Below are 27641 nucleotides of genomic sequence, written 5' to 3' on the forward strand. Positions count from 1 at the left end.
TTTCAGTTACTTTCTACCGAGCATTGTATTATTAGTTGGTTTTCTCTAATCTCAGTCACACGCTGCACATCCTCACAGCACACTTGCTCTGTAACAAAGAATGTCTCTCTCTGTACAGCAACAGGCAGTACAAAACTGACCTTGAGAAAGTGAAAGTATAAGGATCTGAAAACATTAAGAAGATGTCATAAAGATGCATCCAACTTTTGCTTATTTCCATAGGTGCTGTTAAGAATGATAACTGAAAGCTTTAATTCTGTGGGGGAAAAATGCCATGCACATTAGGTACAAGCAAGCTTTTTTTTTTTTGTAAACCGTGATTGAATAAAAACACTGGATATGAAATAGTACAAAAATAACTCGTTAGATCACTTCTCTTGGTGGATGAGGTTAAGATGTTGGGCATTACCTCCAAGGCCTTTTTCTTTTCATCTTCTGCTTTCTTATGCTGAAGCTGTTGTTCCTCAAGCAAAACTCGCAGCTCTGTTTGTGTCAGACGTTCATTCTGCAACTCTTGCAGAGTAGCTGTCAAATCCTTCTCTTTGCTTTCCAATTCAAAACTGAAAAGTTCAAAATGACGCTTCTGTGTATGTTCAGAACAAAATATCCTTCTCTAGTGATGCAAGTCAGATGCTTTGAATTACTTTTTGTGATCTGACCTACAGATTTACTTCCCTAAGAGGGCCTCTTATAGGGTCAGTTCCAAGTCACAAATATTTAGCATCTGAAGACAGTTTCTCTCCCTGCAAGCAAAGCTAAATCTACTCCTATCAAGTAACTATTAAAAGATACAGATAAATAATCTACCTTGGTGAAACAAAATGTGTGTCCTGTGAAAGGAAAGAAAACCACTGGCATACACTAGGAATAAGAAGGCGTAAGAAAAAACTATAAACAGAACACAACAAAATGACAGGCAGACAAAAGTGCCAAGCAGAAGACCAAGACAAAAGCAGCAGGAAAGCAAAGATGCATTAGATTTGCATGGCAAGGTTTTGGTGGTGGGGGCCCCAGGAGTGCCCTCTGTGAGCAAAGCCCAGCACTATTCCATGTTAGATCACAGCTCCAGCTACTTCAAAAGGGACCTGCTGCTGGCCAGACCCAAACCATGAGTGATGCTGGGTGTGCCTCTGGGGCAGATTCAAGAAAGAGAAAAGTGCAGCAGGAGGTCTGGGGGAGCTGCCGCCCATGAGGCCCCGTGTTGGAGCAGTGTGCTATTGAGGGATGGGCCCTGTGGTACCGAGCAGTGCTGGAGCAGTGCTTGGAGAGCTGCAGACGAAGGGAAGCCCATGCAGGATCAGCAGAGGAAGATCAATCTAGGGAAGGGACAGAGGAAGGAACTGACCACAGGGAAGCAGCAGATAAAGAAGTGTTAGGGTCTGACTGCAGCCTCCATTCCCCTGCAATACTTTGGGAGGAAGAGGTAGAGAAATGCGGATGGGGGAAGGTGTTTTAAGTTTACTTTTAGTTTTCACTGCTCAAGTCTGTTAGCAGTAGGCACTATGCTACATTATTCTTTCTTACACCGAGTCTGTTTAGACTGTAAGTGGTGAGGGATCTGCCTGTTCTTGTCTCAACCCACCAGCTTTTTTTAATTGTACTTTCTCTACCTATTCTGTTGAGGGCAGAGAATTAGAGTGTAATGTGGTGGAGCTGATCTACCCAGTGGTGTTAAACCCCCACAGAAGTACAGGAGGGACAGACACAAGGCTGTCAAGAGGCAATTATCTCCTCTACTATGCCCATGCTTTGACTGTTGAGAAGGTTGAGGAAGTGGTAGAGAAGGTAAATACGTAAATTTGAAGAATGAAAAACTAACATAAATATGAAAAGTAACAGAGGTGTATTTATGGATTCTGGGAGTATAAAGCTTTTTCAGACTTGGTAATTAATTTAAATTAACAAACTGTACTTCTCACCGGAGCTTGCTTATTTCCCTCTGATGCTCTTCTAGGGATTTTTGCAGCCTTTCATTCTCTTGCTTACGTTCATGTAGATCTGACTTCAGGGTTGATACTGCTGCTTTTTCTTGATTCAAGAGTTCACATGTTTCAGAGGCTCTCTTCTGCTCCTCAGACAGCGTGCTATGCAGGTCACTTACAATGCATTTTTCCTGCTGAAGCTTATATTCTAATAATTCAACTAGGATAAGAAAACATGAACAGTTACTCATATTACAGAGATTTTGACAGTATGTTTACCAGTCATACTGGTTCAACTGCAGAAAAAGGAGCTGCATTAAAGTATTCTTGACTGGAGAATTCATTTATTTTTCAAATATGACATGAATAAGCAGAAAGATGTACATATATGCTATAGCTTTGCTGCTAGTGGACAAGGGAAGAATAATATAAAAGCTGTATCAGAGTAAATGAGCTACCACGATGTACTGCAAATCACTCGTTACTAATAGATTCTGCAACTCACTAAGAAAAAGCATGTACATATTTTATATTACCTGGGTTCTTTTGAAACTTTTTGTTTTTCACAGATTTTTCTTAATCACTTACATTCAAAGTATGAAGAAAAGGCCTGCTTCTTACCCGGCTAAAATAGCAGGAATCATAAGTGCAGTAATTAAACTGAAAAACTGTTTACCACCAGCTTCTTTGCAAAACAGTATGTATTTTTTTCCTTTTATCTGCTAGGCAAAAACAAAAAAGGAAGAACTGACACAGAAAAGCAGAAGACAAGAACTTGACAATTATTACCTTTCCTTCGAAGCTGGTGTTCTTGTTTGCTCCCATGGTCTTCTACATTAGTAAGAGTTTCCTGCAGCTGCTGCAGCTTCTCCTGGTTCTGAAGATGCGTCATGCGCAGCTGAGCTCGAAGCTCCTGTATCTCAGAGAGCAAATTGTTCCGGTCTGAGGAGAAAAGGTGCTCCACAACCACCTCCCTCTGCTCCTCCTAAAAAACAACCAAGTCCTGTTAAATCTACTAGTCTATTCGTATTTCCTTATACAAAGATAAATTCCAGAGAACCCCTCACATGTACAACTATTACGCAGAGAGGCAAATGCAAATGACCAAGTTCATACATCATTTTAATTCAGTAAGTTTAATGTTAACTAACAGAAGACCCAACATTACTAGCTTCCAAATAGCATAATAGTCAGTAATAATAGTTTATGTACTGAAGCTGAAAACTAATTATAATGATGAAAAAATCACAAACAGATATGGAGTTAGCTCAGGATACATTCCTTGCAAGCTCCAGATAGAATTATTTTACCAAGCACTTCCTTTTCCCAATCCCAGCCTGTTGGTCACTGCTTTTTTGCTGGCTTCTAGGTAAAAAAATCAATAGCTTTATAACACAAGACACAAGTGTTTGAGAAAACGGTGCCAAAACACAGACTATAAAAGCCTCATGATCCCACACAATCTAGATTAATGCATACAGTGCATGATTTAACAAGAACATTAATAAACCTTTAACATAATGATAGTATCCTTGTCCAGATCTCATCTCAAAATTCAGTATGAGGGAATCGAAGTGATTTAGGAGCATAACACTAAGAGGCTTTTTTAACTTGTTTCATTACATATACCAGTTTCTGCAACTTCATCACCAAACCCAGGATTGGAGAAGTGAAACTCCAGGCCAATTTGCAACACACTTCTCTCTTCTCAAACATACTCTGTACTTCCAGAAGTTCTCCTCTCCAATCAGTAGCAAAATCTGGATGTTCCTGTGTTGGTTTTTATTAAACAAACAAAGAAACACAACAACAAAAACAAAACCACCTATATGATCTCTCTCTAACCTACTCTTTGATGTCATTACTGAGTCATTACTACTAATTTAAGGAGATCCAAGGCATTTGAGAGTCCTGTTCAAGCCTTAGAATGAGTCCTCTGCTCCTGCTACACACATATGTATATGCATGTAATAGTATACACATACACAATGTATGCATATACCCACATATATATATATACCAAAAAAGTCAGTTTATAAAGGGTAGAAGCCATCTTTCTTGTCTTACCTTATCTCCTCTGTCTGCTACCTTGCTAAGGTGATCTTTCAGAGACTGTATAGCATTCAGCAAGGCCAAGCCTTCTTTTTGCCATCCCTCCATCACTGCTCTGGTCTGATGAACATTTTTTAGTTCCCTAAAACCAAAGGAATGCTCTGACAAAGCCAATATCTTGTGACTCTCCTCATACACCAACTTCAGCACAGTCTGAGAAAGAAAGACGACAATACTACATATTAGGAAATAGACATCATCATCATCTTGACAGCACATGAGTAGGGTGCAGTAGAAATAAGCAACAAAAGTAAGAAGGTTGTCCTAGGTTGCAGTATCAGTAAAGGCATGCAGTTCTGTTCCACTACTTGATGTGCCTCGTAAAATACACTTACACACACTTACATAACATCCTCTGATAACTGCTAACTAACTCCTAATAACTGAGATCAGTGTTGTTAAAGTACAAATGCTGAAGCACAAACAGCATAGACCAGTGTATCTATTGCAGTGCGTGCCACCATGCAAACACATAACTAAGCCAAAGGACTGTACTTGATCTTGGTTCTTTCTCAAGTACTTACTCATAGAAAAATTACCCATGTTCTATCAAGTCATGTCACACTATATGCCAGTGATACCAGAAAACTAAATTATGCATTTAAACAACCTTTGCTTGATCTAGCAGATTACACAGAAATAACATCTCCCAAAATAATCAGTCTTAATGTACACAGTGAACTCTGTTTTCCCTAAATCTGTCAAGCAAAATCATCTCTTTTAAATAAATTCCCTGTTCACAAGCGATTATCTGATGCACAGATGTCTCATTTCAGGAAAAGTCACTAGAGATTTTAGTCATTTTCTACTTACATGTAACCAAAAATACCTCAGTCTCAACACAGCGCTGTTTCTTTTTGCTATTCACTTCACCACCACCGTATTTTTCCTTAACTACTGATATATTTTCTTTGCACTTTTTTTGAAAAACTTTAATCAACCTGAGTTGCCTTTCCGTGTCTGAGATCAAAATAATTAGTACTTCAAGAGGTTATGTTTCACATACAACCCTTTAGCAAGCATTAACAATGGAAACACACCAAATTGTTCATACTAAACATTCAGTACTGGACTGTGCACTCAGATTTTCCAGTAATAACTTAAGCTGTTTCAGTTGCTTTCATGCATCAAAACTCTGTTTTTCAGATCTTCCTTTATACACTGAGTAAGCTGAAGGTGTCTGTTAGACATCTGGGGAAGCAGCACTTACTACTATGTTAAAAGTGTACTACTTCTCCTTTAATATCACTTACATTTCTTCAAGTACTATTGCATTTGAACTCCCTGTAGCCTACCTCAATTTTAAGTTAAAGCCATTACAGAAAGTTTACAGTGCAAATGTAGCAGCTAACACTATTTTATATCAGCATTTCATTTCTGCTGTTTCTATTTTAATTCCCTAATATGCTTACATTATTTACATATTACCTTCAATTGTGGTGAAAGTGTTTCCTTTTCTCTCACTGATTCTGTATCTGGAAACATGCCACAGTACCGCAGATAAGCCATGAAATTAGCATTTGAGTGGTCTGATGTTTGTTTAGCTGCCAAATTTGATCTGGTACCTAGAGAAAGAGACAGTTCCCCCACCCCAGGGATTACAAATAGAAAGAGAATTTGAAACCAGCATAACTGCACAAGACGGCCACTTAAACAAGCTAAAAGGTCATAAGCAGCCTATGGCCACAGTGATGTTGTTAAGTCAGGACTCGCTAAACTCCCATATCTCATTTCTAGCATGTACAAATAAAAGCAAGTACAAGTAAAAGCAGGTTTCTACCAGCTTGAATATACAACACCTCCGAACCAACTAAGAAAAGGATAGCTTTCAAATGAAAGATGCACAGTAAAAGAAAATTGGGCATAGAGGAAATGGTATACTTCTATAGCAGTTATCAGAAGGTAAAAGGAATAAACAAAAGTTAAACTCACTGCTGTCACATCCATTGCTCATCACGTCTATGGCAGATGCTCCCGATCTTATGTCATCTTGCAAATCAGATGGAGTTAGATTATCTGTTTCTCTCATCTGCTTGGAATTAGTTTTTCAATTAATTTACTTTTCCTGAAATCAGTCACTTTTTCTATATTTACAGTAACTTTATTATTGATATTGAATTTAGCAAATGCCTACTTGATTTAAAAGTTAGTTACAGCAAATATGAACAGCAAATCACCTCTGGTACTCCTCAAAAGCCTTTTCACCTGAATTTTTCTCCTTTTCAGTACTCTTAACAAATGGAATGGCCTTTGAAAGAGAAGCATTTTTTATTTAGTCTCAGCTGATTTGTAATTTAAAGAGAACACAGTAATAATTTCTTTCTAGATATGCTTTAGCTGTAGCAGAACGCAAGTAGAAATACATTTTACAATTTGCAAGAACACAACTTTTTCAGCACAAAAGGATACTTTAAACTGCACAGTACATGATGAAATACGCAAATCAAGGAAAGATGATAGAGCTCTACTGGAACACATTCAGTTTGTCTGCAGGGGTACAGCAGTGGCCTTAAGATTAAGGATACCTCATGATGAGGTTCCCAAAATGCCAAATGTGACACAACATCTCTTATTCTGTCAGCATCCAAAAGATTCATCCTTTTCCAATAAAACAGGCTTAAGCTTATCTTCAAGATATTATTGTAATCACAGTACAGTCAGCTTCCGTCCAACCTGTTTGGTTTTTTTCGTGTTTTTTTTTTTTTTTTTTTTTTTTTGTTGTTGTTGTTGTTGTTGTTGTTGTTGTTGTTGTTGTTGTTGTTGTTGTTTTTTGAACACTGAAGGGGAATTTTTGAAAACCAGGTTCCCAGCTCCTCTGACTGAACGGCCCTTTGCACTACCACACCAAGAGCCATGCTAACGTCCACATAGCCAACAAGCCCAAACCAGCCCAAACGTTCAGTCCCTCTATCAGAAAAATACATTTCTCTGATCTCCAGAGCTGAATGTAAGTTGTCTATCTTTGAGAAGAGCTCTTTTGTGCAGATACACTTATTCCCTCATTTTAAAACCCTTTGAACTCACTGCGACAAAGTTATCCGCCAATGGAGAACTATTACCATAGTACTCAATTTACTGTCAGAAAGTTGTACAGTATTCAGCTCAATTACCTACTTACACATGAAGCACTGTCACAGTTTTGTCTGTTACTTCCACAAAGCCCCACCAGAAAATACCAAGGTCCACAGAGGCCTCTCAACAAGCCTTCTAAGAACACAGGAGCAATATTTGTATTTTTACCGCTATCGTATCAACAGCATAAAGATTATAAGACACAAGCATGCTGTGAGCATCTTATTGCTCAATTTTAGATTTTGGAATACTATTTCCACTTACTATGAGCTGTGGTAGACAATTGTTTAAGTACAGTCCAGAATTTGCTCTGGTGTCTGACAGTGAGAAAGAAGCTAATAACAGTACATCCAGAGCAAGCCTGTACAGTGTCTCAATGTATAGATTTGTACTATTTAGAGCCAATGGCTCAGCACTGATCTAGGAGGACAAAACTGAGCAGCCTTGTGTCATTAGAAGGAAATCAGACACAAAATACTACTTACCAAAATCTTCTCCATATCTTGGTCATCAACAGAGTAGGTACTTCCACTGGAAACTGGAGATTTTACATCTGCTCTGTCTGCTGCTTCCTCACTGCCGTTTTCATAAAGGTAGGGAAATCCCAACAAAACAGAATTATCACCCTGCAGGGATGACCTACTGTGCACCATTTCAAGACCTGTACTTTCAGCTTCTGAAAAGGGTGTCAGATTAAGCACTGGTTGAAGGTCCATGCTTATATCTTGCTTTCTCATAATCTCAGGCGAATCCCATGAAGTCACATCCACAATGAAATCCTGGAAGTTTTTAAGAGTACCTTCAGTACAGCCTTCATTCACACTGTTTTTTGGAGAATTGGGAGCTTGATGGGGAAGCTTTTTCAAAGTTTGCTCTTCAGAGCTGTTGATCATGTCCAATTTTTGCATTGAGATATTTTCTTCTGATTGCTTAACCTGAGATGGTTTATTTGTATCATGAGCAGTACAGTCAAACAAAGCAACATTTTCCTGCAATGAGATAACATGTTAATTGTTCAATGGAATTTAAATATGACTTTAGAAATGTAAAACACCCACTTAAAAATTTCTCTCTATTAATCAAATCTATGATGATTTCTAGATTTTATATAAAAATGATCCCAAACTTCAGTTTACATACCAGCTAACCTGGCTTTTTTAAACAGGCAAATCATTAGTGGAGGAAAACAATTCTATACAGAAAGAAATGTACATATTTCAGCAGAGCTGACTTTTGCATCACACAAGAAAAAGGATATTCTTTGTAGCTGTGTAGATAACCTTCCTACTTAAAAAAAAAAATAGAAAAACAACACGTTTTTATTTCTAACTAGAAAAATCTCTTGAATTATCTTAAGACTTAATTTCTGACCCAGGACACTGGAAAAAAAGTTGGGAAGAGTAGTTCTATGGATGGCTCCTGTACCTGCCATATCAATTCAGAAGAAACTAGGAACTATCTCCTTTCTGCTACTCTTCCACCTTTCATGTTAATGTATTTCTTAATTTTCACTGCTTCCACTTTTGAACCTAAGATTAACTGTAAGGTGTTTCTTTGCTCCTCTAAGAACACTGCATTTCTTTGTGTCACATCCACTGCTACACAAAGGCTCTTCAGTGTTAACATCTTGAACCACCTTTGATTCACTGTTCAGGAGTAAGTAAAGAACGGCTTAATTCCACGTGGGCTTTCTGATTAAGCAATGATCATTTTATTTTCTCTTAAGTGGTTCAGCATCACATCCCAAATGACATTTACCTAATTCATATTAGAACAAAAGCACCACCTAAATACTGTTGTTTTCCCACTTCTCCAGCTCTCAGCTATCTAGCCTGAATAGTTGATAAATCAAGCACTGTAATTTTCCTTATTCTAGGATGATCCAGGTCCACATGAACAGGTCTATGATAACACATGCTTGAAGACAACTCATTTGCTTACTTTCATTCAATGTATTCTCCAACTTCAATGACCACCTCTCTTCAACCTATCCTATTACTAGTAGCACTTAAACATGGAAATATACATGCTGGCATACATACAAGAACTTCAACATTTGAGAAACCAAGTTTCTACTTCAAATCTACTTTAAATCATTTAATTTCCCTCAGAGTTCCAGCATACCTTTATATCTTCTACAGTTCTACCAGTTCTCCCTTCACTGAATCCTAACAAATTCCTAATTCAGAACTAAGCTCTTACTGATGAAGTGCCATCTTTACAATTAAATCCTTTTTGTTCTGTGAATTATTTGCAGACTTTAATGCTCCCTGCATTGAATCCAAAAGAAAAAAGACCACCTTGAGCAGTTTCCATACTCATAATATGCATCTTTCCTACATTCAAATTGTATCTAAATCATGATTTTAAAGTTGTGCATGCACCTCACACTGCATCATAAACAAAACAAACGAAGACAGTTTAAACTTGAATAAGGTATTCTAGCAATACAAATTTGTAACAAGCAATCATTACTAACATGAGATCAAGCAATTGTACTCCTACTCTGCACAGGAAAAAGGCAGTATTGCTACAAGTGATTTCCACTAGAAAGCAGTAGCTCATGGAGGTCAGTTATCAGCTTCTACTATGTAGCTATTGCAACTTGAAAGAGAGCAATCATAGAATGGCCTGGGTTGAAAAGGACCATGATGCTCATCCAGTTCCAACCCCCTGCTGCGTGCAGGGGCACCAACCAGCAGCCCAGGCTGCCCAGAGCCACATCCAGCCTGGCCTTCAATGCCTGCAGGGATGGGGCATCCACAGCCTCCTTGGGCAACCTGTTCCAGTGCCTCACCACCCTCTGGGTGAAAAACTTCCTCTTAATATCTAAACCTTGAGAGCTCAGAACTGTAGCCACTGCCATCAAACCAGAGATTCATGCATTACTTTCATAAAAAGAGGGTCAAATATCACACCAGTTTGGTGTTTTTGTTTTAATAACAAAATACTGGACATTAAAATAAATTTTGTTACCAATATACATGAACTACAGTATAAATTTTATGAGGGCTGCTTTGAAAGTAATGCCTCCTATTTCATGATGTTGGCCCACGATAAAAGAGGCAGATGGTGGTGGCATGGCAGTAGAGGTTGAGCCTACCACCAGCAGTCCATTCCACGCTGTTGCAATCTGACAGATGGTTGCAAAGCAGCCCTCTGACAAAATGGCATCTGACATGGAATTATGGATGAAGCAAAGGGGTGGAAATAATTCCTCCATGAGGAAAAAATGGCACATACTGACATTCATTGACAATTGCTGAATGTCTGTGAAGACCAAACTGTGGATGCGAACATGGTGAGGCAGTGGTGGTGGTGTTTCAGCAGTGGTGACAGTGGGTTACCATCGCTGGTGCATATTTTTATGAGTGTGGCATGCAGACTCTTGTTCATCACTGGTGAAAATGCATAGCTAATAGTTGTGGCTACAGTGAAAAACAGCGTTTCGAAGGTGAGAATTTGCACTATCAAAGGTGTTATTTGTATCAGTTGTAGTTTTCACAGAAATAAATAGAACTTTCAAAGTGACCTTTATGTACAAGACAATTCCTGTTCACTCAGTGTGGCCCAGACAGGCCAAAAGGTTAGATACCCACAACATAAGCTCTCTTATCAACATCTATCACTTGTGTAAGGCAGCCCTAGTGGACAGCAATTTGGTGAGACAGATGCATACAGCTCTCTAAAGAACAAATCATCTGAATTCTAGTTCTAATTCAAAAACTGAACAATATAAGCTCATGTTTTGTTATTTGGAGAAAATAAAATGGTTCAGAGTAAATAAAGGTTCCTAATAAAATTATCTCTCTCTAGTCACTGCCAGAGAAACTATGTAAAAACAGACTCTTAAACTGACTCAATATAGCCATTTTTATACCGCGTTATTCATCTTCACTCTTTCTTAGAATCTTTTGTAGTACAGGCCATTGAATCAGCTTTTTTCTACTACTACAGCACTGAAAAAGACAAACTATAAGGCTTTATGAAACACATAAAATTAGCTTACTGAAAACAAAGTCAGGACACTATAAAATAAAAAAATCACATACCAGATTATCAGGTGGGGAAGCAAATGACTGATCAACATGTATTTCCCGTGCTTCCAATTCCTCCATTCCCTTCTTAAGGACTTCCTTTGGCTTGTACAATTCCAACTGTGAAATAAGTTCATCTCTTTCCAAACGTAAGGCTTCAAGCTCTTTTGTATATATCTTGATTTGATCTTTCAATTTTGTCATGTTACCTTCCAATTCATCAGTTTCTCTCTGATTACATACTTCTTTCTGATTCATTGCTTGCACATGTAAATTAAGTCTAGAAACTTCAAACTCACGACTACAAACATCTTGAGCCTGACTCGCATCTTTCTTTTTCAACTCAGTTTCAAGTTCTGCTGTCTGTTTTGTTAAGTATTGCAATGCACCCTCATCAGCTTCTCTTTGATCTGCCACTGCTGTCTTTACCTGCTTATCTTTTCCAAGAATACTCAGTTCCCTCTCTTTCACACTATCTTCGAGTTCCTGAACACAAGAAGCAGCAATCCTTGCTTCAAATTCTCTCTGAGAAATATGTGTTTGGAGAAGGCTGTACTCTTCCTGAAGTGCACTGTACTGTAATCTCAGAGTGTTTACCTCTGCAATGTGCTGCCTTGATGATTCCTGTAAGTTTTGGCATTTTTTCTCTAAAATTTCCACTTCCACTTTGAACTGTGTTTCTTTCTCTTCCAGCTGCTGCTGCAGGTCTTTTCTAGCAGCCGAGGTAAACTCTAGCTCTTCCTCAAGTTCCTTCACCTTGGAAAGTAGCAATGCATTTCTTCCACCTAGATCAGTATCACCCTGACAATCTATCAATCCCTTCTTCAACTCCTTCTGCAGATTTTCCACTGACTTTTCCAATCCAAATTGAAAAATGTCACCTTGGTTGTCACTAACTTCATGACATACTGGTCCAAATTGTGCCAGCTCCTTTTGGAGCTTCTCAATTACTCCGTGAAGTTGCTCTACCTCTTCATCTTTGTCTTTACTCAGCCGTTCCTGGTCCCCACGAAGGTGCTCAATAACAGACCTGAGTTCTTCAATTTCAGATTTTTGGTCTTCAACAAGCTGAACAAAAGGATAAGGTTGAAATATTAAAGTATGTAGGCAGAATTACTATTGCATGTAGAATTCAAAACTATTATTTCTTTCGTTAAATAGCATAGGCATTAAATCATAACTAACAGCAGGAAGAATTTATAGATTTCAGATGGATAGCTATGCAGAATACTCTCTACTTTCTTAAGAGAATTACCAAGAGGCTTCATTTGCAATACAACAACACTGTTCATTGCAGGGGAGTTGGACTAGATGACCTCCAAGGATCCCTTCCAACTCAAATGATACTATGATTCTATGATCTCCTCAAGCATGATCAAGCAATGAACTAGTAAATATTCTTACTTTATTCTCGAGGGTATTCACTAGCTCAAATTTCAGTCTTCTCAGCTGTTCATTCAGGTGATCTATTTCTTGATTCTTTTCTTTAAGTAGAGCTTGTGGGAAGGACAGAGCTGACGAATCATTTACATCCAAGACCTGATTTTGCTTTACATGAAGATTTGTTAGATCCTAATGAGAAAAACATTAACCTCATCAGAAAAGTCTGTTTATCTCCCAGCCTAGTGGCAGAAGGAAATTATAGGCTGTATTTAAATGTTCTCCTCCTCCTTACTGTATTGTTAATTTAAGAAAACAAGGACAACTAGTTTATTTGGGTTTGTATCGCTGGATTAAATTGCCACACTGGTTCTTAACTTACAAGGTGAAACAAAAACTAATGACTGACAATCAACCAGTTTTACATCTTAAAATATTTGCTATGGCCATAGATGTCAGATATGCACACAAAACAGCTCAGATCATAATTTATTAGGGTCAGAGAAAAAGCTAAGCTTCCTAAGTCAAATTAATACAGAAGATATTGTCATAAGCAAAGCATGAATCTACAGCGTTTGAGTCGTTCTAGGATATCTTTTGTCAAGAGAATATTGCATTTGTGCTGCAACAGAAACAAACAACATGCGTGTTTATCACAATATGAGCTGAAGACCACAATACTTACAAAAACATGTCTCTCACGTTTTAGCTGGTGAACACTAAAGCTAAGAAAGCCTACCTTCAATTGCGCGTTCTCTAGCTGAAGCTGGTTGATGGTGAAAGTGCTAAGATTTTTTTGCACCTCTAGCTGCAATTTCAGCTGTAATATCTCCTCATTTTTACTGGTCAATTTATCCTTATGTTGTTCTAGGTGGTCTAACAAGCTTGCAATCTAGAAGTGAAGAAAATGGATAGTTTTAATAATTTCTGAAATTTAAGCATAAAACAAAGTTCCACTCTTTGCTATACTTACTGAAAGTTGTTTCAGTAGACACAGTTTGAATTTTCCCTAATCAGCTGACATTAATAAAATATCTGAGACACACAAAGAATAAGAAACTAGTACTCTAGCTCCTCATCTGGGTAGCAAATTCCTTCAACGGTGATTTTATTTTCTTTAAAAAAAAATTAAAAATAAAACTGCTCATGAAAGATGTGTTAATATATGTTCTGAACAATCCAGGCTTGACCATTGATGTTAGTTTGAGATAAAATGCTTAATAAAAAAATTAAGTGTTAGCATTTGATGTTTAATGTTATCACAAGCAGTTACAAACAGTATTCTTCTATTAAGAGGCAGAAAGAAACACCACAGCACTGATCCCAGTACACAGCTATCAAAAAAACATCTAAGCATTGAATATTCACGCAGCCTCTCATCACAGGAGAGGTGCTTCAGCCCTCTGATCATCTTAGAGGCCCTCATCTGGACCCATTCCAACAGCTCCATATCTTTCTTGTGCTGCGGGCCTCAAACTCCAGGTTGGGCTCACAAAGGCTGAGTAGAGACAAGCAATCACCTCCCTTGCCCTGCTGGCCACTCCTCTTTTGAAGCAGCCCAGGACCAAGTTAGCCTTCAGGGCTGAAAATGTATGCTCATTATTTATGTTAAGTTTTTCATTCACCAGAACTCCTAAGCCTTTCCTCAACAGGGCTCTCTGTGAGTTCTTCTCCAGGTCTGTACACGTATCTAGGATTGCCCCAACCCAAACAGAACACCTTGCAGTTGGCCTTGTTGAACCTCATTAGGTTCGTACTGGCTCGCCTTTCAAGACTGTCAAGGTCCCTTTGCACGGCATCCCTACATTCTATTATACCAACTGCACCACTCAGACTGGTGTTTTCTGCAAAATTGTGAGGGTGAATATTACCTGATATTATCTGAATACACAGCATAAGTATGTGGGGGTGAGTAGGTGGGTGTGTATGCACCTTCATGCGTGCATTCAAGAACTTAATCCAAGGCTTAAACTCTCAGTTACAAGTTTGCAGAAAATGATTCTAGAACTACATGAGTGATCCAAAGCCTACAGGACAATACTGAAACTGAACAGATTACCTCTCCTTCTTTCCTCTCAAGTGATTCGTGTTCTGCCTGTAGCTGTTCCTTCAGCCCTTGGTCAGAAGTGCCTTCCATAGGTACTCCATGCCTGACTTCATCCAATTTAGATTGCAGGGCAGAGATCTGAATCAAATTGTTGTACTGCTGCTGTTGCAATGCTTCTTTATCCTGCAAAGTAACTTTTATGTTAGTGTTGATTGTAGTCAATATACAGACCTAATCAAACAGAATAATCCTGCCAGAATACGTCTTCATGCCTGAAAAGCTCCAATGCAAGAACAAAAATACTTAATTCCAACGTTCTACAAAGGTATAGGAATGCAAAACTATAACAAATGTGCTAAAAACATTCAAATCTAAGTTAGGCCTCTGAAAATTTAGCACAGTCATAATGGTATACTTTTTCAATCATACACTGTTCCGTATGGTTAATACTCTAAACATCTTCTTTAGCCATATCCAATTTGATTATGTTACCATACGTTACTAAGCTAAGCCTAAGAGGTGAAGATTTAATTAAAATTAAGTGGTAGAGGGTAGATCAAACACCACCTACAAATATATCACATAACATCAGGATATGAAGCACCAGCACTACATTTCTGTCAGATTGTACATTTCTGTCAGATTTTCAAGCTATCATGTTTTTGCTTTTTTCTTCATTTTTAAAGCTTTTCCTTCAGTTCCCTCTGTGGCTCTCACAATCCTTCTCAGGATCTGGGTCAGTTCAAGAAGGAAATTCTTGATGTCATCCAGTCTCCAGTCAGCAGCCCTTTAGTAGAAAGCCATTCTGGACTGGTATCAATGGAGACATCTCCCCCATCCACAAAGCACACAGGAATAAAAGGGAAACTACAGGGAGACAGCCAGCTGGGGTGCAACGCTGTGTCATCCTCACTTAATTTCTCTTGCAGGATAAAGCAAGAAATTACAAAGTTATCACCTACACTTTTGAGTAGGAAAGCACCTACCAGAGAAATATTTGTTTGCCCGGAAGGGTAAAACAAAAACTTCTCTTATCATCATGTGGAACTTATGGTATTCAGCAGCCTCTGAGGAATCCTGCTGACAGACATGACTAAACAGACCACAGCAAAACCCGAGTAACACTGGTGCCTATCTTTTAGCTTTCACATCAACCACAAGCAAGATATTATCCACACCATTCCAAAGCTTCTGATCGCTGAATAAAAGCCCCCAGTGACAACATGAAAATCCAGATGGATTACAACAGAACCAGGCCGCTTCCTCTCAGATGTTCCTGCATTTAGTACACAGCAGAGCTATGTGTGTGCCATACTATTCCCAGAGCTCTGCACACAGGAGACATTAACGTTCTCCCGTTGCTATGTTCTAAGGTCTTGACAGTGAACCAACAACAGCAAGCAGCAACCCAGGCAAAAATCATAGCTTTATGTGCTTCACCATCATTATAAGAGATGCTTCTGGGTGCCCACATAGATAAAGGGTCTTTGCCTGATACCAAAACACATAGGCTAGCAGGCTCCTTAAGGGAGCAAAAGGAAGAGCTTACAACCTACTATGGCCCAACTTCTCAAAGCACAATCCTAAGAAAAAGCATCACTGTTACATATCAATGACTTGAACAACAGAAAGGAACTGGACAAGGAAAGAACAAGGAATATGTAACTCTATGCACGTGATGACAGGACAGATACTTCCAATAAATGTGAGTTAAGTCACCATTCTTCATAAAAAGAATATACTGCCCCATATTAGAAATTGGTCTTTCCAGGCCTATTTCTCAGTAGCACTAGTCTCTATTATCTACACTGCGTATATTTTTGTATGTTGGCATTGTGGAGGCAGTGAAAATCCATAGCTGCCATTCATATTGAATGTACTTTTACCAAAAAAATCTTGTGACATACAATCACACTTAGGGCTTATTTGTCACTTACGTGATGCACAAAACTGCTTAGTGATGAGGTATCACAATAACTACATTTGGTAAATCCAGTGGTGTAACTTTGTTTAAAATTAAAGAAATGATTTCTCGAAAAATTTAAATTTGGCTCGTTTAGGATTTTTAGAGAACGACCAGTTTACTGGGTTATTCAGAGATCTAAAAGATGGCTTTAGTTCATATGAATAAGGAAAACCTATTCGACAAAGTGCCAGGGGTTCAGATACAAGAGCAACTTGGAACAGCAGCATTGTAGTCCCCATTTACTTCAAGGCAAAGTATACAGAAAGCTAAGAGACAAAGCTTTTGCACGTTTGTATAAAATCACAGAACAGTTGAGGTTGGGAAAGGTCTCTGGAGCTTTCTGCTCTGAACCCTAGCTCAAAGCAGAACAAACTTGTCTCTGGTCAGGTACTTGGCCAGCCAAATTCTAGATATCTGAAAGTCAGAGAAACCACTGCCACTCTGAATTCCTCTTTCAGCACAGACTGCCCCCAGTTTTCCTCCATTGTTTAGTTGGAATTTCCCCTGCATTTCTTCCTCCTTTCAAGCACACCTCCAAGTCTGCCTATACTTTCTATAACCTCATAGTACCGTTGCAGGGATCTATATGACCTACACAAAGCTAAACACATCCTGTTCAGCTTTCCCTCATAAATCATGTGCTCCAGCCCTTTAACCACCTTATATTGATGGTACTCTATTGAACTTGCTCCACTCTGTTGATGCCTTTGTTGCACAGAGAAGTCTAAAACAGTTCTCCAGATACCATCTATTTGGCAATAGTGAGATTGCAACAGTAGTACTTACTGAACCGAGACCAACCAGTCTATATCATACGTAACTGAAGTTATAATAAAAATACTTTGTTCACTATTTTTAAAATAAATAATGGAAGCAATATTTAAAGAATAATCAATGAAAAAGTGAATTTAGTTTAGATCATGCTACTCTGAAATCTTCAAACTTGACATACACATGAACAATACTTAACCAAGGAAAATTGCTGGAAGGAAAAATATATTTATTATAATAAGACAGGAAAGGTTACTCAGATGCTTAGCGGAAAGGCAAGAGTTTTGATAAATTGAATATAATTCAATTACTTAAGCTGTGATTAAATCTGAGGTAGCAATATAAAACACAACAGTTTTGGGAGCAGGGCAAATTGATCTGGCTCCAGAGACAGAGCAAGGAGAGCTACTGATTAAGCATATATAATTTTAGCACGGTTACTTACTAAATACCCACCATACTTTACAGTCAGTAATACTATCGCTAAGGATCTTCCAGAGAAACAAAGAGTTTTGATCCGTGCAAACATGACAGTTGACAATATAATAATGTCATAAAGTCCATAAAGCCAGAGTTCGTTTAAAATTGTGGCTGTAATAGCTGCCTTTAACACAATAGTCTCTCACTCCTGGATGCAAGAGATAGCTTCCAAGAACACTGACAAAGTTATTGACAGCTCCCATGAAGACAATGTCTGAATAATGCCTATCCTAGTTAAGTATTTAAAAATTACCTGTTTTAATTCAGTTTCTACTTTCTTCATTTTTTGAAGTTGTTGTTGCAAGTAGTTTACAGTCTTTGAGACTTCAGTACTGCTGTGCTCCAGTTCTTGTACTTGTGCCACCAGTTTTTCAATCTCTTTATCACGAGCTGTAATTTCTTGATGTTTTTGTTCCTTTTCTAATAACAGCTTATTGTAATCATCCACCTTCTGTTTTACTTCTGCTTGTAAAGATTCTACCTATACAGAAATCACATTATACTGACACTCAGGTAACATAAGAAGCTTCCAGTTGGAACCAGAAGGATTTTAATGCTAAGCAGGCAGAATATTGCTATGGATTAAACTAGTAATTAGACAATAGATAAATCAGAGATGGAAAAAGGATGAAAAAGTAACTTCCTGATATTTTGCTTTCTGAATGGAGGGGCTCTTCAAATACAAATTTGATTACTCTCATTTAGCATTTATAGTAGTCTAACAAATGTTTCATAGAAGTATACTCTGAAGGCCCAGTGGTCATCAACAAGGACCTTATTTGCTGTATTTATGTATTAAGATTAAAAAAACCTCAGTATTACATGGATTATTACTAATAATATTGGATGTATTTCTGTCACCTCAGAACTAATTTTTATTACTTCAGTGAATTCCAGTTTAAAGGAAAATACCAAGAATTGAAAAATAAATATGTAACTTCATCAATGCCTCCCATGCAGAGACATCCACCATAGTCAATAGAGAACTAGCACTCCTTTACTAAAAGGTGCTTAAATATACAAAGGATGACAACTTGCACTTTCGCTCAGTAAGATCCAATCATGCACAGAGTCTCAGGAAAACTCATTCATCCCCATAACTAATGCGAAGGCAGGGCTAGAAGCATTGGTGGGTGACAGGCAGGAAAGAACTGAGTGTGACAGACTATATCATATCTGATAAAGTCATCAAGGACATGGAAAGCATGCCCAGAAGCAAAAGCAATGGAACATCTACCGAAAGAGAATTTTTTGGTCAACACCATTATAAAATAAAAGCTTTGTTCAAGAAGTGACTGAATTTATAGAAGTTTCATTACTGTATCATAAAATAAAAATACTTCATAGTAATATAGAACTTCGTATCTCTGTTGTACAGATGGTACTAAAGCAGAACACTCTCTAGTAAAATACAGAGGAACACAAACAATTCAATCAATAAACAGAGCATCATAGACTAGTTAATACCAAAAGTGATTATTGTTACATTTTCACTTGCTTATAGACCTTTAATTATATATGTGTCCATACGGAAGAATCTGGATAGATATAGATATCCGTACCTCCATCTCAAGCCCTCCCTGTGCTATCAGTAAATCAACAAGTGTCAAACACAAAATAGGCCATGCAGAAAAGTGTTTAGGTGTAGAAAAGACTTTTAAACGTCCAACACATTCTACTGCAGTAAGATTTTGCCAGAAGTCATCAGAACCCCAGACACCACAACACTTTACATATGAAATTTATATTTTCAAATACCACCCCACTAGAAAGCTAGTGCTGCAATTCTGTAGATCAGAAAATACTTTCACAGCCTTCAACCCCATGGCAAACAATCACATGATAGCTCCAAGCTATCATGTCAGCACTTCATTCCCCAAATAATTCCACTCACATATACCTTGAGTGCATAGAATAGCAAACAATAACCATGAATTTGTTCTTATTGCTACACGCAGAAATTAAAAGCTCAAATGAACTGCTTCAGTGCAATAAGTAATTATTGCTATTATAGCTTTGTTAAACAGCTGTGTAGGAACTGTCTAAATCCTGATGCACATACTGTACAGATATATACACTTTACTTTCACTTGCTTAGTTACTTCCCTTGTGCCTTTTTCCATTCAAGATTTTATTCCTTTTCAAAAGAAGTTGTAAATGTTACACCAAATAATATTAAACTTTCCTTTACTTCCCCTTTACTAAGCCACTTAACAGTCTGACAGACTTTGAATTCTGTGAATCACAAAAAGGCTTTGGTTGAAAGGGACCTCAAAGATCATCTAGTTCCAACCCCCTGCCATGGACTGGTTGTCCCCACCACAGGGTCAGGCTGCCCGGGGCCCATTCAACCTGCCCTCATGCACCTGTAGGAACGGGGCACCCACAGCACCCTGGATGGCAGTGCCAGGGCCTCACTGCTCTCTGAGTGAAGATTTTTCCTCCTAACGTCTGATACAAATCTCCCATCAGTTAAAGGCACCATTCCCACTTGTCTTGTCACATTAAATCACACTCTCTCCTTTTAAGTACTGAAAGTCCCCAGTTTTCTCCATGCAAAACAAGCCCAGCTCCCTCAGCCCATCTTCATAAGTGGTTGTTGATCATTTTTGTTGCTCCTCTCTGGACCTGCTCTAATAGGTCCACTTCTTTCTTGTGCAGGGGGCCCTAGAGCTAGATACAGCACTCATCCAAAAAAAAAAAAAAAAAAAAAAGTACTTATAAAAAAAAAGAAATTAAAATGAAAGCAGTTTCCTACCCCTGAAAAAATCATGTCATTCTAAAACATGTATCTCTGAGTCAAACTGAAGCAGGCTTGACATATGAAGAAGAGAAAAAAGCAAAAGCGTATCTAATTAAGTAGAAGGGTTTGAAAGAAGAGGAAAGATAGGTTAAAGAGATGTTCATGCTGTTTTCCATACCTGTAGAATCAAGTCATAGTTCTGTATAATGTTCATTTATGAAAAAAGGAAGAAAAAAAAAAGTTAATTTTTGAAACCAAGTATCAAATCAATGAGTATACAAACAAAAGGACTGATTTATAAACTTAAAATAGGACAAGCCAGAGAGACAAAGAATATCTTTTATGACAACTAGTGTAGTTGCATAAATACAACAAGTCTGGAACCCAGAAGCCTTTCCTCAGTTGTCCTTTGTAGAGAAATACCTGTGTTCTCCAGAGTTAATTTAAATCAGATGCATGAACTGTGAAGCTTCACTGTAGTTCATGTGCTCAAATAAAACACTTCTTTCTAAATAATGCAAATACTCTCACACTGAAGTCCCTTAAAGTCACCAAAGAGAATACAGTTTTTGGTATTTGACTCCTTTGGCCATTAAACATGATTTTACTCACCCCATGTTCCCTGGGCTTTCCCAAAGTCTGTAACTTAGCTGAAAGTTTTAACTGTTCTTCCAGCTTTTTAATTTCTTGCTGAAAATCATCACGTTCATGTTCTCTTTCTATAGCTTGTTCCTATCAACCCAGAAATAAGTAAAATAAGTAAAATACTTTTTAGAAACTTTTAATTTCATTAAATTATTGAGTAAAAGAAATTTTTTTGTTGATTCATTGATAGGATTTTTTTTTATTATTTTTTTTTTAAATTTTTTTATGCTGTGAAGAAGCCATGCTCACTTACAAGTAACAAAAAACTTACTGTAGTCCTGAAAGCTTAGATAAAGTTACAGGGAAAGACAAAGAAAAACAATTTAACTCCAATGTACATACAAGTTACCATCAGCAATTAATAAAAAGAAAATATATACATATATATCTAGTACTACTGAAAAACAATCTTGTTTTCAATCCTCCTTTTTTTAATTCTAATCTTTTTCAAGACTAGAATACAACAGACTTATCTTTTGAAGAAAACAACATGCACTGTATTGTAGGGACGACTGCAATCACAAACTAGGAGTAGTATTTGTCACCTAAAAGCCATGAGAATATAGCCTGCTTACATCCATGAATTGTCGCTGGTTCTTAAGCTGTTTTTCAAGGACTTCAATTTGCTGCTTTAACTCAGCAGCCTCCATCAATTGTTTAGTCAGGTCTTGATTACTGTGCAGCTGTTCTTCCAGTTCCATCTCAAGAACTTTCATTTGAGAGCGTAAGTTGGAATGGTCCTTTTCTGCCTGGCACTCAAGTTCCAATTTCTCCTTTGCTAAAAGTTCTACTTCCTTGAGAAGACCTATACAAGAACAAAAAACAGCAGTGTTATCAGCACAGGGTACAAAGATGGACCTGAGTTTCTAAGACTAAATTCAGGTACTTTAGACAGCAATAAAACCAAACTGGCCATCTCAGGAGATGAGGATTCCCGTTTGTTTAAAGACTCAAAACAAAGTGTCAGACACCTGACTGCCACTGTATCTTCAGAAACCATTTCCATTAAAACTGCCTTACCTAACCAGGATCCATTCAAACTCCCTCTCTCAGTCTCTCCCCCCCTCAGCCCCAGTTCAACACCCCTCCTGCCCCGGAGGTTCTTTTCCATGCACACAGGATCCTCACTCCTTCCAATTCACTCCATTTCAGATGTTCTCTATACACAAGTTTAAGATCCACACACTGATTTCAGCCAGCCACTCTCTCAAACCTGGGGAAAAAAATGGTACATGTTTATGCTATGGAGACTGCAAAAGAAATACCATAAACATGAAAATGTGCAAAGCTCAATACCAGTTACCACAAACTGATTTATGCCTAAGAACTGCTCTGTCAGCCTGCTGGATGGATGCACTGGACAGACTGTTCTGGAGACCCAAACCAAGACTCCGCATACAGAGAAAAGCTATCTTTAAGCAACTGTAGTTAAAAGTTACCTGAATACAAAAATAGAAGTGTAGCTATCCAGTACTTAAAGAAAAGTCATGCAAGAACTCTTTATTTCACTTTTCAAATGCTCCATTTTTCATCTTAAATGTTGTCAGCCACCGAGGAAAAACATGGTTGTGATTCCAGTAAGGACCTTAACTGATCATCTAGACCAGACCCCTGGATGGGAGAATTCCCTTTTCCAAGCATAATCAAATCAATTCACGTGACTTTTGCTCAATTCCTTCCTAAGTTCCTATTATAAACCTCTGCAAACAAACAAACAAACAAAAAAACACCTTAGGGAGAGAACTGAGGAAACTGTCCCAGTAGTAATGGTAATAAGCACTTGAATAGACTGAACAAAAACTGTGAAGTTTTTGTCCCTGGGAATTAAGAGGTTCAATAATGAGACAAGTAGGTTCTCAGTCATCATAGTCTCTCACTGTAGCAGCTCTTCTTCCTCTGCATTAAAAGGATACCAAAATACACACGGTAAAACTAAAAATTAATCAAATAAGAAAAATTGAATTGTACCTGATTCTTTAACCACTTGCCAGATTTGCTAAGTGCCCTTGGTAGCTTCCAAAACCAACTGAAACACAGAACTTCCCAGTGACAAGATTGCTTACCAGTTATTTCTTGTTCATGTGCACTGTCAATGGGCACAACACACCAGTTGGAAAAAAAAAAAAAAACATTTTCTTTTTGCAGTCATTTGAGACAATACGTTAAGTACCCTTCTCTCCCTCACACTCAGATACATTGGCTCCAGGCTAGACCTACCATTTTAGGTTTGTTCAGCTAACAAATCACAAAATAAATGAAGGACTTTGAGGAACCGCTGATGAGAGAGATATACATATACGCAGCACACCTTCAAAAGCTGTACTGCAGCTATGTCTTTGACTGATAGCCAACAAGTCCATTACAACTAAAAACTGCTTTTACAAACTCACAGCAATCTATCATGCTGTCTCCAATGCCTAACATCAACTACGCAACCATTGTGCTATACACTCCTTAACCTTTTTTGAATGCACTGTATCATAGTTGAACAATCACATTAACTAAGATCCAGCACTTCCAAATCAAGCATTCATGGAGCTGTGGCTGTAACTGGAGCTCTGCCTGAACATATGCAGTAGAAGAGTCATGCAGCTGAACGGCCTCCACCACGATTTCCCCACAGACTTTTTGGACAAAGGAAGAATGGAGGTCAGCAAGCTGTTACAGATTCCAGTCACCTAGAAATACACCCGAGCAAGTTATCTCAGGCTGAAACAGAAGGTCCAGAGAGTCCCAAGGACAGTCTGAATTCTAATAGAATTAGAAATAGCAACTGCAGAAGTAATATATGCCACATCTGCACAATGGAGATTATCTTCTATAAGCTGCTTTGCTTTGCTAGGCAGGGGATTGGAATAGAATAGCATCCCCCTGTATCCACTAACACCTAATGCTCAGCAGAGGGTAAAGCAGATACTGATGTATGCAGACACACAGCAAGGACGCGTGGACCGGCTCAAGTGAAGAGCTGACTCTTTTGAAAGCAAGCACAGGAATTTTTTCTCCCATATCATAAGTAATGTGGTACTTAATGAGCCGATGGCTTCTTTTAAACTTCAAAAGCAGAACTATTGCTTTTTGAGCAACAAAATGCTGATTAGATAAAACTGAAATAGTCACAGCCACCTCCTCAAACAGAAATGCAAGTTAAGAAAAAAATAACAGCTTTCACTTGGAAGTGAAAACACATCCAAAATTGGTGACTGCCTTCTACTCAATCTCTGTAAGTGCAGTCTGTCTGAACAATTTCTTCAGGTTGTTTTTTTTTGTTTGGTTTTTGTTTGTTTGTTTGTTTTTTGTTTTGTTTTGTTTTTTTTTAACTGTGCATTCCTCTGGTATGCAAATACATTTTCAAGCAACAGGCTTGGGTCATCAGATCAGAGATTTGTATTTTCATGGGAAAAACATGTTATTTTATTTACACTAATTCAAATCACACAATTTCACTTTGGCAATGCCCCAGCACACTTCTCCCCCCACATCATTAGCAAGTAGCAAATGCCAAGCTCTAACTGTTTGTTATTAGCAAGACCATTCTATTCACATTAGTACTACTGAACAAAAAATAAGGGATCCATTTTCCAAGGAATAAGCCACGCCAAACAACTTCACACAATATTACTCCTATTTATTCTTTCCACATACTAAAAAAACTCCAAACTAGAGGAAGAGTAGATAGATGGATAGATGAGGCAAGGGAAAGGTGATGAATTTTAGTGCTCACAACTCATTAAAAATAACTGTATGAGTTCTAACGAACAACAAGGCCTGCAACTACCAGAAGAACAGCAATCCCCAGACACTCTAACCAGTCAAGTTAGAGTTTCTCTCTCCTACAGTCAACAGCAACTCATTTTTGGACACTGAGGTGGTTACCAAAAATATGTTGAATGAAAATTGAGGGAGAACTGAATAGTTAGAAGGAATAAAGATATCGTAACTGCCTAGACAGCCCAGTGCAGCATTGCAGCTCTAAATGGAATTAAATTGGATTATTCTTCCTTATTCACCTGAAACATTTATCTAGCTCACATTCTTTGGGGAAAAAGAAACCTGGGAAACAAAACTAGCAAATACATGAGCACATACATATGAATAAATTTAATTTAAAAAGCTTGTTAAAATAACCAAATCATGGCAGCTATGGATTTATAAGATTAACAGTGTTTGCTTCTCAGGAGCTAGGTACATACATTTTCATTTAAAAAAAAAAAAAGATGCCCCGTTGAATTTGGCGTCTGCAAATTTTACATTACCATTAGAAATCAGGGTAAAATTTTGTTAATCTCTTGCTTGTTTTCTGCTCCTATGACTAGCTTCCATCATTCTGCCCTCTCTTTCTTTTTTCTGATCTACCTATCCATTAAATTAGATTTCTCAGTCACCATGAGAAACTCATGTATAATACAGATAGTGCCTACCTTTTATTCAACAAAAAAATACTTCTTAATTAGGACACATCCTATATGTTATCTTGTATGTTAATCCACACCTATAATTGGATTGCAGCTACCACAAAAATCCTTTCATATTTTAATCGTGCAAGTTTGTTGCAACATGCTTGGTTAGTCACACATTTTATAAAAGAATTAGTAAGCTTTTCAGTTTCTCCCAGACTGAGATGGAAAATTTAATGCCTTAACTCCCATTTTAATTTCTATCAATGTACCCAAAGCAGGATTCAGTCCACTTGGACTCAAAGAGCTGGCATAGATTTACAGTCTTCAAAATCTGTCATACAGTTCCATGACAGCCAGAAGTACTTGTGTTCAACAATATCTGAAAATAATCTTTTGTGTTTCCTTTGGGACATAACCTTTCATGCCATAATCACCTTCATAAATCAAGTATGACTTGCCTTCAGTATCATACCCCTGAATCTGCTAATATTCTTTTATCTTTCCACCAAGAATGATAGTTCTTCCCCTACTTCTTCCTCTGTTTATTGTGGCAAAGAACGGTAGATTTTTTTAAGCCAGGACAACCTGTGTGTGATATCACTAATCAATTTCCTCCTTATGTAATAGTAAGCTACTATTAAGATGTCGAATGAGAGCTCAGACAGACAACTTTTAATAATGACACATGAACAACACGAGTATTTTGACTGCATTATATTTGAAATATCGAGGGCAGAGTCAAATGGCAGAACAGGGAAGGTTGGTAACCCACAAGATCAGTACAGTGGTGGAATCCAGTAGGAAAAAAGGTGAAGAGCAGCAAGAGGAACAAGGGAAGATGAGGTAGGGAAGAGATGAGGCAGACAAGAATTGCACAGAAGTGATACAATAAGGCTGTTATAGAATTCTACCTGTCTTTCAGACTACTATTGGTCATGGACCCAAAATCAAAAGTGGAGAAGTTTACAATCTTCTACTACCAACAGCAGAAAGAAAAAAAATCACAAGCAATTTGTTTCCTGATGCCTTTATTCCTGACCAAAGAAGGAGTGATGCAGAACTATCTGTTATATAGCTGGCTCAGACAGTACAGATCTATGAATGTATCCGAAGGCTCATCTTGGCATTAGTAGTAACGGAAAGGCAGTGATCTCAAATGATAAAATCTCTACTGGGAGATGATTCACAGAAATTAATTTACAGAAGTATTAAAATGATATCAAGGGTGCAAACACAAACAGTCAAACTACATAATGCTATTTAAATGATTAAGCAGCAACATAATCTAGTCTTGAGTTCCTGCATAGTGCAATTCACATATTTGAATTTTCCTCTGTGAACCAAAAAAAATTTACACTGTATTATATGTACATAGCATTAAGATTCCTTGTATAGTTGCTAAATCACTGCTGTCACTGTAAAGATGTGTATTCCTAATTTGTAAAGCAGAATAGCACCAACCACCACTCACTGAGTGTTATTAGAGTCCATCCAGTATGTTGAAGAGTTCACCTTTATTCAACTCCAGTTCCCTATGTAAGTTCTCTATAGCCTGCTTAAGTGCTATCACATACTCTGTGGGGCTAAGGCAGTGATGGAGCAAGGACAGGAGGAGTTAGGTTATGTAGACTACATTGATTTGCCATTCTGGTGACTCTCACTGGCTCTTTGGTGAGTCAACCCTCTACAGAAATGTGAAAGATAACTTTGTTGGAGAGACCACGGCAAGGGAAACATCTCATTCAGTTCCTCAAAGTATGCTCTTTCTTTTAGAAACCTACCTACGCAAGCTTGATCTCTCAAATCTTTCCAGTCCCCAATACTGACAATGTGTATCATATTTTGACAGGATAAGGCCAAAGAACAGAGCAAAAGTTTAATACTTACTTTTATACTGTTAATATTATCAATTTTTTGTTTGTTGTTTTAATAACTCAAATATTCTTCCTAGAGTACATTATTTCTTCTATCATCATCAAGCTAACTTCACCCTGAAAGCAGCCAAAAGCTTTGAATCTGCAATTCATCTCTCTTCTGATTTGATAAATTCACTGCAGTTATTTTCA

The 27641-nt window shown here is 37.9% G+C and overlaps 1 protein-coding gene across 9 annotated transcripts in view; it reads right to left on the reverse strand.

The window, feature by feature from the left end:
• Positions 1–27641, reverse strand: part of PCNT (pericentrin) — a 100137-nt gene that overhangs the window by 20187 nt on the left and 52309 nt on the right. For 5 of the 9 annotated variants that reach the window (XM_048952500.1, XM_048952498.1, XM_048952496.1 and 2 more), the window contains 15 exons: positions 21751–21980; positions 21143–21262; positions 20709–20729; positions 18041–18268; positions 14583–14753; positions 13263–13415; positions 12548–12715; positions 11159–12211; positions 7592–8095; positions 5967–6066; positions 5463–5599; positions 3990–4187; positions 2712–2907; positions 1920–2142; positions 410–560 (listed from right to left, as the gene is read on the reverse strand). In XM_048952500.1, coding sequence (XP_048808457.1) covers positions 410–560; positions 1920–2142; positions 2712–2907; positions 3990–4187; positions 5463–5599; positions 5967–6066; positions 7592–8095; positions 11159–12211; positions 12548–12715; positions 13263–13415; positions 14583–14753; positions 18041–18268; positions 20709–20729; positions 21143–21262; positions 21751–21980 — 3653 coding nt within the window. The remainder of the gene's footprint in view (positions 1–409; positions 561–1919; positions 2143–2711; positions 2908–3989; positions 4188–5462; positions 5600–5966; positions 6067–7591; positions 8096–11158; positions 12212–12547; positions 12716–13262; positions 13416–14582; positions 14754–18040; positions 18269–20708; positions 20730–21142; positions 21263–21750; positions 21981–27641) is intronic. The other 4 variants (XM_048952499.1, XM_048952503.1, XM_048952497.1 and 1 more) reach the window with 3 other exon arrangements.

This window comes from Lagopus muta, chromosome 8 (assembly GCF_023343835.1).
Source record: "Lagopus muta isolate bLagMut1 chromosome 8, bLagMut1 primary, whole genome shotgun sequence".
Taxonomy (NCBI): Eukaryota; Metazoa; Chordata; class Aves; order Galliformes; family Phasianidae; genus Lagopus; species Lagopus muta.